Genomic DNA, 12626 nt, shown 5'->3' on the forward strand with positions numbered 1-12626 from the left:
AGATGTATTTCCCAACGACGCTCTAAGAGGTTTACAATCAATCAGGGGAATATAATATCAAATTGGTCTTATGCCTAAAACTCCAATTCTTAACCAAACAACTTATAAAAGTAACTTGGAGAAAATAAAAAAGCTTTAATGGAAAGTTGAGGAGCTGATGACTAAAAGGTATATTAGTGACAGCATGAGTCCATGTACATTACTAATGCTTATTTTACTGAAAAAAGATGAGTCTTGATGATATGTGTGGATTGTCAGGCTCTCAACAATATTATGGTAAAATATAGATATTCAATTTTGAAGCTAGATGACATATTAGATGAATTGCATGATTCATTTATCCTTATAAAAATTATTTGAAAAGTGGTCACGATCAAATTAGAATAAAAAAAAGGTGAGGAATAAAAAACTATTTTTAATATTAAACATAGGTTATGTGAATAGCTAGTTATGTCATTTGGTCTTACTAATGCACCAAACATATTTATAAGATTGACAAATAATATATTGCATGCATTTATAGACAGGTTTATGGTAGTTCATTTTGATGATATCTTAGTTTATAGTAAGTGTTTAAAAGAGTGTATTGAGAATTTGCATTGTGTGCTTCAAGTTTTGATATAGAGAACATTGTATGCTAATCTCAAAAGGTATATTTTTTGCATGAATTTTTTTTCTTGGTTATGTTGTTTGTGAAAAGGTATAGAATTGGTGAAGAAACTTCATGAGAGTGTCTGCAAATAAAAAAGAAGATTAAGCAATATTCATCTAAAGCCACAAAGAGTTATAGATGTGTTATCTTTGAACTCGATAATTGGGTTTAGGTGTAGATAAGGAAGGAAATATTTTCAACTTATATGCAATCTAAGTTGCATTTAAAAAGAGATGGTCCATTTCAAGTTCTTGAATGGGTTAACAACAATGTATATAAGTTGGATCATCTAAGTGAGTATAATGTTAATGTTACATTCAATGTTTTTTTTTATATATATATAGATGATAATTCAAGATTAATTTTTTTAAGAAGAGGGGGGCTAAAGAGAATTAAAAAGAACCACCACAAGATTCATCGCATGTTTTGATTCGTCTAATTACAAGGGAAAAAGCCAAGAGGATCAACAAGGCATTTAAGAGGTTGATTTGAGATCTTTGGGTCGAGCAAGTTTTGAGAATTTTTTTTAAGGTGATATCAAACATGAAGTTGAGTTCAAAGAAGGATAAATCATTTATCAATATGAACTAAGTAAGAGATATAGTGATGTAACATGTACCAGAGTTTGGTGATTAGTATTTAAAAGTGTATTTTTATCAAGGTTTTATATCAACATGTTGCACTTGAAGTATCAATAACTCCTTAATTAAAACATGTTTTATAATAACAAGTTTGATACTATAAGATACTTTTAATTTATGGCAAATGTTCATTTTAAATGTAGGCATATCACATAAATCAAAGGATTAATTGATAAATTCAATTACTGAAATTGAGAAAACGAAAAGAGGGTGAAGTTTAGAAAAGAGATGTTGGTTCAGTCATTAGGTTATAGATGGAGCTGTAGACCTTGAATTTCAATTTGGTTTATATGGATAGAAAGCTAAGACATTGGCCTAAAATATTCATAGGAATGCAAGACTCAATTCTGCTGTTTAAAAGTCCAAATCTTAGCAATAATGAAGAAGTCTGAATCTATCCTACAGCCCAAACACTATTCAGTTTTCAGCATAAATTTTGAGTTCTATAAGTTTAAATGACCTCAATGTTTTTTTTGGGGGGGGGGGGGGGAAGATGGGACACTTTCCTAAAACTTTCAATGAATTAAGTCTATTCAAATTCTGATGTTAGTAATGATGTTTTGTTTAGACAACAATATAAGGATTGTCACCAAGTCAAGATGTGACCACCCACTCAATAATTAATTAACAAATCAATAATTTCTAACTTTAGCCTATAAAAAGAACGCATTTGTCATGCATTTAGGCATCTTGGTTTTCCGATCAAGATCATGTTCTTGCTTTTTTTTTTTATTGTAATGCTTAAGTTTTGCTTATATTAATCTCTTGTTTATACTTCTTATTTCCTTTCCTTTACTTAGTTAACTTTTATCTTATTTTCTTATCTTATTTATTCATGTTTCTTTCTTTTATTATGTTTAGTTAATTTTATTATATCAAGGTGAAAAGGTTACACTAATAGTGAAAGAAAAAAGTATGGTATAACTCAACATAGATCTTAATGTTTGATAATAACATATTTTATATTTGTTGTCTTGTTTACGTTTAATACTTTTCTTGTTAAATGGTTAATTTAGATTTATGTTGTATAACACTTGCTACAACAAATACTTGGCACTTTCATAGTCTAACCGTATGGTATAACTGATACTTGTGCTATAAAAGGAACTTGATTTGTTGTTAACATAAGTTATAATCATGAATCCTTACAACATTTACATGTAGTAGTATTATTCGAATAAAATAACTAATATAATCATGTTAACAATTTATAAACCGATTGGAATCTCATTTGTGTATGGTTTTCAGTTAAGTAGTAAAAAAAGTTTATATTGTACTTTGAAATACCATTAGTAGATTCTCTAACCTTGATAATTATTTTATCATTATTTAATCTTTACATTAATCTTACATTTCAAAGTCTTTTTCAATTTATCATCATCATTATCATCATTATTTATAATTTATATAATTAATCTTTATGTGATTTGACCTTAGTCTTGTCGAGTTATTTATTACTTCGACACTCCTACACTTGGAAGAAGACATCAATTTTTTTATCGTGTCACTTGACTTCACAACTTTATATTATTTGTCATAGTTTTCACTTTGACTATTAAATCAAGCTAATTTAAAAAAAAAAAACAAAAACATTAAAGACCTTATTTCTTATAGGATTAACATTTTGTTACAGTTAGACACTATAAAGGCATTTAGATAAATTTCAAAAGTTTCTATATGGATTTGACTTTATTTGTTATGACATGAGCTTTTTTATTTTATTTTAAATTATTCTTGACCAAGTTTATAATTGGATTTTATAAATTTACATGTGAATTTTATAAATTTACATGTTAAAGTTCTCTCTCACTCATGGTTTTCATAAAACTTTCAAAATTTATAGAGTAATTATTCTTTACATTGTTCATCTTTGACCCTTTTGTCTTATCAATAATTCAAGGTTTACATCCAGTAACAAAGTTTCTTTGATTCAAATAATCACTACGTCAAGTTTTTAGTTGTCTAATTAAAATATAATAAACTATCATCACTACCACCTTCTCATGCTATACTTTGTAGCCTCGCCCACTTATCCCAAAATTAGGATTTAAGAATTAAAGTGAATATACCATGGGGCTTTGTTTCCATCTCACATTGATATAGGAGAACTAGATTTTTGCTATGTAGCGCACATTATGGGACTGCTAGAAACCAAGTGGCTCTTTAACAAGTAACATAGAAAACAAGGCTCTTTTTTATGATAGTGTAACATCCATAACTGCTGTTGAAATAAAGGGGGTTGAATGCCTTTGACAAATTCAAGGTAGACATCTTATCAGTACTTCATTCACACGTAGACAACCTTCTATTTAGAGTCTTAAGAAAAAAACAACTTGACTTACAATAAACAATCCAAAAACACAAGAGCATAACAACGAGAATGTCATCACATGTAAAGTCCTTCAGGCACCCCTTCTTTCTTTTTGAACATCACCTTTTCCTTAGCCTTCTTGAAGTCAGTATGTGTCACCTGCAGGGCAAAATTTTGTAATCATAACCAATATACACGTACCTAGAAACAGGCACATCTTTGAGAACCACCTTACAAGCACATTAGAAAATTAAGTTCCTCGCAATGAAAGCCAAAAAATCGTATCAAAACTTACAAGAAAACAAGAGTTTCACCACAAACAAATGTGATGCTATCCAAACACATTAAGAGATCCATTAAAAGTTCTAGTTGGTCCAATGACAAGAATTAAAATCAAGAGGCTTTCGATGAATTTTTTAAAGAAAATATTAAATAATTAAGTGCAAGCCCTGATTAATTTAATTCAAGACTTACAGGTTAGCATTCAAACATCAAATAAAAATTAAAATAAAAAGATTCAAATATACTAATTTTGATTTTTTTTTCTTCTATTGTTTTAGTCATAACTAGAGGTACAGAAAGACTTTTAATGCGATTGAAAAGTAGACGGCCATAACTTTTCAGTGATATATGACACCTTTTAATTCATTAAGATGAAAAAAAATCATGCATTTGAAGTTAAGCTTCGATTCTATCAACAACTTAAAAAATAACTTTACTCTTATTTAAATTAGTTAGATTATTATTTTATTTATATTGAAATTATTATTAAGCCTTTTAGAGATATTAAAATCTTTATTTAAATTTGGATTCATTGGATTATTATTATTTATTATATTTATCCATATTCATTAGAAATATCATACTAGACTTAAAAAATTTTCTAATATATATAATCTTTTGTAGAGGTGTTTTTTATATATAAAAAAAACTATTTTTAATAAAGAAATCAGTATCCTTGCTATCTTTTTTTGTGTGGTTGAAAGATTCTCATACTAAATTCTTAATTAAACTTATAAACTCTTCGAATGATTGATTAACTTCGTTGTGATTTTATATTACTCGTTCACGTCTCTTATAGGTGTAGGATGTAGGATAAGAGTGATTATTGTGTATAAATTTGTTCTTCAAAGCAGGTTCTTATTGGGTCAAGTTGCAAACCATTCAAATCTAATTTTAATATATCTTGGGAGGTGTCTGCATAAGTTGACATTAGAGTCTGTGTTATTATCAAGTTATATCCCTTTAATCTATAGTTTATGTTGTTTCTTGATTTCTTTCTACTTTCGACTAGGGTCTTGTTTTTTTTTTTAAAAAAAAAGGTTAGTCTTCTCTTATTATTTCAAAGTTTTTATCAAACTCTGTATAAAAAAAATCATCTTGCTTAATTTCTTGTTTTGTTTTAATTTTTTCTTGAAATTCTTATTTTTATTGGATTATCTTGTCTTATTTCATTAAACTTGGGTTAATATAGGTCTTTTGCTTTGTTTTAATTATTTTCTTAAAGTTCTTGAAGTTGAATCTTGACTTCTTGAATTATTTAATTTTCTTTAAATCTTTAACATAAACTTCATTGTTTTATTTCATGTCTTTCTTTTGTCATTATATTTGCCATGAATTTACATTGTTTTGATTGATTATTTGATAAGTTGCTAAATTACCTTTAAAAACCTAAGGGAATAGTGAGGTAAAGGGCAGAGTGATATTATTAAAGTGAAAAACATGATTAAATTGTGCAAAACACGAGTTAAATGATATTAAATCGAGTGCAAACACGGGAAAATTTTTCTTTGCTACTAACCTTTATTGCAGTTATTCACAATGTCATCAAAAAGTGACAATCAAAAGCAAAGGATATTGTAGCAAGACAAGATAGGTTGGAAGTAATGATAGAGGCTTTGATGGAAAAATTAGATAAATTTAGTACTAAGATGGTTAGTAGACACAATATTCCTAGTCGTATGGGAAATGAGGTTGAAAGATCTACCAGATGAGCACTTTCTCCTCTAGATGAAAATATAGCTAAAAATTACAATGTTAATCATGGAAGGAAGTCTTATACATAACAAAATCCTTTATATAAGACATGTCCATTCGTTGTAGATTTCAACCAAATAAGAATTTCAACCATGGAAGAATTTCAAAATCCTTTATAATCACGATGATTTCGATCGTAATTTAGGTAGCACAAAACTTAAAATTCTGATATTTCAGGGAAAGAATGATCCAGGGCCTTGTTTGGATTGGATAAAGATGAGATTTGTATTTGATTGTCATTGATATTTGGAGGAAAGGAAGGTAAAACTAGTTGTAGTTGAATTCACTAATTGTACTATTATTTTGTGGAATCCACTTGTTACAGATAGGAGACATAATGGAGAAAGACTTATTAACACATAAAAGGAGATGAAAGCAATCATGAGAAAAAGATTTGTCTTTAATCATTACTATAGGAAGGTATTTAATAGATTGCAATCTTTATCTCATTATTCTAAAAGTGTTGAAGAGTATTTTAAGGAGATGAAAATAGCTATGATTTGAGCTAATGTATCTGAAGATAGAGAAGCCACAATGACTAAATTTTAGATAGTTTAAATAGTGATATTGTTATTGTGAATGAATTGCAACATTATTTAAAAATTGAAGATATGAAGCATAAGGTTATAAAGGTGATAAAGGTGAGAAAACAATTGAAAAGAGAAGGTAATGCAAGACCAAATGGTTATTTGAGATCTTCTTAGGGTTGGAAGCTGACTTTCGAGAGAGAGGATAATGCACAAACAAAGCCAATAACAATATCTAAAGTTATTGAACCCTTATACGTTAAAAAGCAGGTTACAACAATAAAGGAAAAGGAAAGAAATAATGTCAAGTAGAAACATAAATGAAATTAAATGTTTTAGGTGTCAAGGACTTCAACATTATGCATCGGAGTGTCCAAATAAAAAGCTTATGATTTTGAGAGATGATGAAGAAGTAGAGTTAGCTAAAGATGAATATAAATGTGAAAGCATGTTAGCCCTTAAAGATGTTAATGATGTTGAAGATGTTGTTAATGGTGAATCATTGGTTATAAGGAGATCCTTGAATGTCCAGGTTAGTAAAGTAAATGTTAAGCAACAAAAAGAAAATATCTTTCATACTACATGTCACATAAAAAATAAAGTATGTAGTATGATTATTGATAATATTTTAATCTCATTCTTAGTATGGAGATATAAGGATGAGGTTTTGTATGATGTTGTTTCTATGCATGTTGCACACACCAATTGTTTGGGAGACCTTGACAATTTGATAGGAAGGCCAAGTATGGTGGTTTTAAAAATAGATATACACTAGAAAAGGATGAGAAAACATAAATGTTTACACTATTATAACCTAGACAAATTTAGGAACAACAGTTGAATCTGAAGAAAATAGAAGCCGAACGAGCCTTGTTACAAAATAATAGTGAGGATATGAGGCTGAGTGAAAATAAAATGAGTCATGAGTGTAGAACACCGAGTAAAGTTTTGGCCATTAAAGACAAATTTAAAGGCTTCAACCAAAATAAAAATAAAAGGAAAGTCGAGTGTAGAGAGAAAATAAGTGGAGAGAATAAAGAAAATGAGAAAAAAAGTTAGTAAAAGTGGAGAAATACCTTAATTTGTATGCAAAATAAAATGATTTTACATGCTTATTTTTCTAATATGTATATGATTTCATACTTTAACACTAATAAACTTGATTCAAATGTTACTAGTGTTAGTGTTTCTTTGTTACAAGAATTTGAAAATGTATTTCCTAATAATTCCTAATAAAATTCCAAGTGGATTGTCACATATAAGAGAAATGGAACATCAGATTGACCTGGTACTAGGTTCGGCTATTCCTAATAAATCAACCTATTAAAGTAATCTTGAGAAAACAAAGGACCTTTAAAAGCATGTGGAGAAGTAAATATCGTAGGGGTACATTCCCTAGAGAATGAGTCCATGTGTTGTTCTCATACTTTTAGTACCTAAAAAATATGGTACTTGGAGAAAGTGTGTTGATTAAAATTAGGTTCAATTCAGTCAGTAGATTACAAAAACAACTTTAATTTTATTTAAATTAGTTGTGCTATTTTTGTATTTATCTTTTAATTATTATTATTCGGTCTTTTAGAGATTTTAGAACCATTATTTAAATTCAGGGTCATAGGATTATTATTATTTATTAGGTTTATCCATATATATTAAGAATATCTTATTAGACTTAAGATTCTTTCTAGTATAAATAATCTTTTATATAAACTTCTTGAAGAGAAAAAAAAAACTATTCTTAATAAAGAAATTGACATTCTTGTTATTTTTTGTGAAGTGATTCTCATACTAAGTTCTTGATTGAACTTGCAAATTCTTCAGGATTAATCAACTTCGATGTGATTTTATACTACTCGTTTACATCTTTTATAGGAGCAGGGTGGAGGTGATTATTGCGTATAACTTTGGTTCTCCAAAACATATTCTTGTTAGGTCAAGTTGCAAACCATTGAAATTTGATTTTAATGCATCTTGAGAGGTGTCCGTATAAATATCTTTGTTAGCCTTGAGACTAGAGAAAGCACTAGGATTCAGGAATGGAATAAGGGTTTGTTTTTTTTTGGTTGGTTCATAGGGAACCCAGATGACCATTTGGCAACACATTAGGGGATTTACCTCCCCTACTACATAATAACATAGGAAACTAGAGTCAGTAGGATTTGAAACTGTTTCACTTGAGAATGATATCGAATGTCGTACCATGAGACTATGCCAACATGTTGTTAATATTGCTAGTCAAGGTTTTATTAGATGATGTGACCATATCTCAAATAAGAGAAGCTACATGCCTACTGCCCAACAAATGGCATACAAACTCCATCAGAGAATGCTTCTCAATTGGGCAATGGAATGAAGCTTTGACTAGACTTCTATTAGGGAAAAATCTAAATCTAAACAAGAGAAAACCAAATATTTTTACCAACAAGGAAATCAAAATACATTACTCACCTTCATACGCCGCTCTCGTAATGCAAGCAACCCAGCTTCAGTACATATTGCCTTTATATCTGCTCCCGAGAACTCATCCTTGGTCATAACAAACTCTTCTAAGTTAACATCATCCGCCAATGTCATTCGTGCTGTGTGTATCTACAATCCACATATTGAGTTTAATTGTACGAGGGAGCTTCACAGATTCAATGATGAAAAACACAAAGCCATGCGTACCTGGAAAATACGCCTCCTTGTTTTGATATCAGGAAGGGGGAATTCAATCTTTCTATCAATTCGACCAGGTCGAAGCAAAGCAGGATCAAGGGTTTCAATGCGGTTAGTCGCAAGAATCACTTTGACATCTCCTCTTGAATCAAAACCATCTAATTGGTTCAACAGTTCCAACATGGTCCTCTGAATTTCACGTTCACCACCTGAATGGGCATCATACCTATAAACGTTACATCATAAACATTTCAAATTACATCAATTATAATATAGATATTTTATTTCTTCCATATTTATGAGTAATCTGTAAATTTTACTAACTCACCTCTTTGTACCAATAGCATCAATTTCATCAATGAAGACAATAGATGGAGAGAGATCATCAGCAACTCTGAAAAGTTCCCTCACTAGTTTTGGGCCGTCTCCCAAGTACTTTTGAATCAATTCACTTCCAACAACACGCAAGAAAGTTGCTGATGTTGAATTAGCCACTGCCTGGAAAACAACCGAGGCTTACAAAGTCAATCTAAGTTCACTCCATTTACATAAAATCATAATGCCATACCATTATAGAGAAAATAGTGAGAAAAAAGATATTTTTTAATTTTTGATTAGATAACTATATGTCATGTAAAAATCATATAAATGTGCAACACCAATACAATAGAAGAACCCTAGTAAGGCACCCAAACCATCCAAAATCTTTTATATGCTTAAAAGCATAAGAAAAAGAAATTTATTCATGTCTTATGAAAAATACTTGGAAATTCAAAGTGCAATCCTAAGTCAATATTTTGGAAAAACAATCTCTTTGGTCAAATCATGGAAAGACACAAAATTATGTGATGAAAGTTAAACTTTAAAATTTATACGTTTAAAAACAGTCAATTGCAATTACTTTTTTACATGAGCTTTCAAGAAGAGACACAACAACAAAAGCCAACTATAAAAGCTCATGTTGGATGCAGTGTCAGATCAAAGACGATATATTGAATTGCAACAATCCAATTGGAAAAATATTTTGAGTGCACACCTTTGCAAGCAAGGTCTTGCCGGTCCCAGGCTCTCCATACAATATAACCCCCTTAGGAGGCTTAATACCAATATCTTCATATAATTCAGGATGAGTAAGTGGAAGCTCAACTGCTTCTTTGATTTCCTGTATTTGGGCATCTAGACCACCTATATCAGCATAAGATTCTAATGGAGCCTTATCAACCTTCATCACAGATACCATTGGATCAACTTCATCTTGAAGAAGCCCCACAACAGATAGAACCTGTTAAGTAGTTACAAAGCATATAAGTTGATATCAAAATCATTTTCCTAAATGAGATATTGTTAATAACTATATCAATTGACATGAAAACTATAATAAGGCAACAAATTAGATTACAATTTCTTTAAAGAAAGCGTGTATAATTTGGTGTGTGAGAAATAGCATAACCTATAAGGCAAACAACTAGGCTACTTCTAGCTGATAATAACATACTCTTTAAAACCACATTATATACATTGTGAAATCTTTCATATACTAAGATTTCCAGACTATAATTGAAATCTAGTAATGAATGATGAAAATTCTTTCTGTAACATCATCTTGCATTACATTATACTAGACTTAAAACTATAGCTTAGAAGAAGATATATAAGCAAAGATTAATACTATCATATCAATGTTGTGTGGAGGGTTAACAATAATGTTATAAATATCCATAATGAACTTTTAATTGATTTGTTTACTGGAAAGTAATTTTTTTCTAAGTTATTTTCTTAGAAAGTGAATGAATTATTTTTTGATATTTGGTAGTGTCATGTAAAATAAGTTAAAAAATATTTTTCAATATTTAGTTATGTTATGAAAAATGAGCTGGAAATACCTTACTAATATTTTTTTTCAAGTTTATCAAAATAATGAGGAACAACTCTTAGAAATTAAAAAGTTAAATGAGAATGAAATGAAAAAAAATAATTTAATTCCATAAATTATCTCCAATAAAATAAATAACAATCAAAATAATAAAGATCAAATCTAACAGATAAAAAAATTAAAAGATAATAAAATTAAAATAATAATAATTAAAATTTCATAATCTATTTTAAATAAAATAAGTAACAATCAAAAGAATAAGAACTAAATTTGATAGATAAAAAATTTTAATAAAAAAATTAAAAAAAAAACAAATAACAATCATAAAAATAAAGACTAATGTTAATATAAAAATAAAATTAAATCAAATTTTTAGGAGTGAAATTGAAAAAAAAATTAAAAAATATATATAGCAATCAAAAATTTGAAGACCAAATTTATTATAATTAACAAATAATATAATATTTTTAAATTTTTACAACTTTTAAAATATATTTTCCGTTCAAAAAGGAAAATATTTTCTTGAAAATCAAGCTAAATTTTCTAATAAATAAAAAGTGTTGTCGATCAATTTTTTTAATGACAAATAATTATAAAAACTAGTTTGTGCCGGCTAAACAAGGCTAACATCATAGTAAAGGTATATGATAAAGCTGTTTCCACAAGGTAAAAAGCACAGTGATCATACTCGGATTCTATTCAATACAGAAAACATTCCAAGTTCAGAACAGCACTTAAAGATGCAGCAGGCAAGACTCTACCCCTCAATTCAATTCAAATACCATACAACACAAAACCATTACCAATCCAAACCTAGATCATTACTTTCTTACAATACCTTAAACCAACGTAACTAGTTACTAGCTTATGATAAAGTTCGTATTAATCATGTCCAAAACCTAAACACCTCATGAAACAAAACCCCCCATTTCAAACATACAAACCATAATTTGAAACTTTGCAACAAAATAACACTCGAAACTAGTAAATATTACTCAAAACCCTCAAAGGTACAAACTTTGAAAAACCCAAATTACCTTATTATGCATCAAGATAGCACAACCAGGCTCAAGCTGATCCTTATCAACAAAAGACAAAATCCCGACATAATACTCAGGTCCAACTGACGACGAAACAATAGCATGATTCTCATCAATCAATTCCTCCAAACTTCCGACACTCATAGGTGAGCCTCTCAAATCGTCAACCTTGGATCTATCCTCTTCCACTTTGTCTTCTTGTGGTTTCAATCTCTCTTGATTTGCCACAAACTCCTCTTCCATCAACAAATAATCCTTAATTCGCTCCAGTTTTAGCAGTCTCAGTTTACACTTTGTAAGAGGCGTCACCGTAGGCAGCCGCGCAGCCGCCTCTGGGCCTTTCTGCTTCCGCTGCTTGCGGCCCACGCGCACTGGTGGAGCCGCCGGCTCGAATTTCTTGTCTTTCTTGTCGCTTCCATCTTGTTTTCTGTCTCCTGGGAGTTGCCGATTCAGACCGCCCGATGGTCCTTGACCCATGTTTCGATGTGGTTGATTTTGCAAGACAGTTTTTAATAAGAGTTAGGCTTTGAGAACAATTCAAGTTCCCTCCGTGCTGGAAAGAGAAACATGCTTTGGGTTCGACTATATTGATCGCGTTTCATAACGGTCAATATTAATTTTTTTTTAATATTAAGAAAAATTAAAATTATAGAAAATATTTTCAATATTTTAATTATATAGTAATAATCCTGTCAGATTTATGTAGATAAACATGTAAAATTCATGTTTTTTAATCTGATATTCAAATAATTTAAATTTTATATGTTTATTACATCTAAGTAAACATGGGTTTATGACAACTATTAAAATTTAAAAATAATAAAATAATATTAAAATATTTCTCATAATTATAAAAAATTACACAAAAAATAAAGTGAAAGAAAAAA

The 12626-nt window shown here is 29.4% G+C and overlaps 1 protein-coding gene across 1 annotated transcript; it reads right to left on the reverse strand.

Moving 5' to 3' along the window:
• Positions 1-3499: 3499 nt before the first annotated feature.
• LOC105115774 (26S proteasome regulatory subunit 4 homolog A-like) lies at positions 3500-12317 on the reverse strand. The gene is made up of 6 exons (XM_011012789.1): positions 11737-12317; positions 9863-10108; positions 9155-9324; positions 8836-9052; positions 8617-8757; positions 3500-3763 (listed from the first exon to the last, which is right to left on the reverse strand). The coding sequence occupies exons 1-6, from the start codon at positions 12214-12216 to the stop codon at positions 3680-3682; spliced, it is 1338 nt and encodes a 445-aa protein (XP_011011091.1). The 5' UTR covers positions 12217-12317; the 3' UTR covers positions 3500-3679.
• Positions 12318-12626: the final 309 nt, after the last annotated feature.

The sequence above is a fragment of the Populus euphratica genome, unplaced genomic scaffold (assembly GCF_000495115.2).
Source record: "Populus euphratica unplaced genomic scaffold, PopEup_1.0 scaffold755.1, whole genome shotgun sequence".
NCBI classification, from domain to species: Eukaryota; Viridiplantae; Streptophyta; class Magnoliopsida; order Malpighiales; family Salicaceae; genus Populus; species Populus euphratica.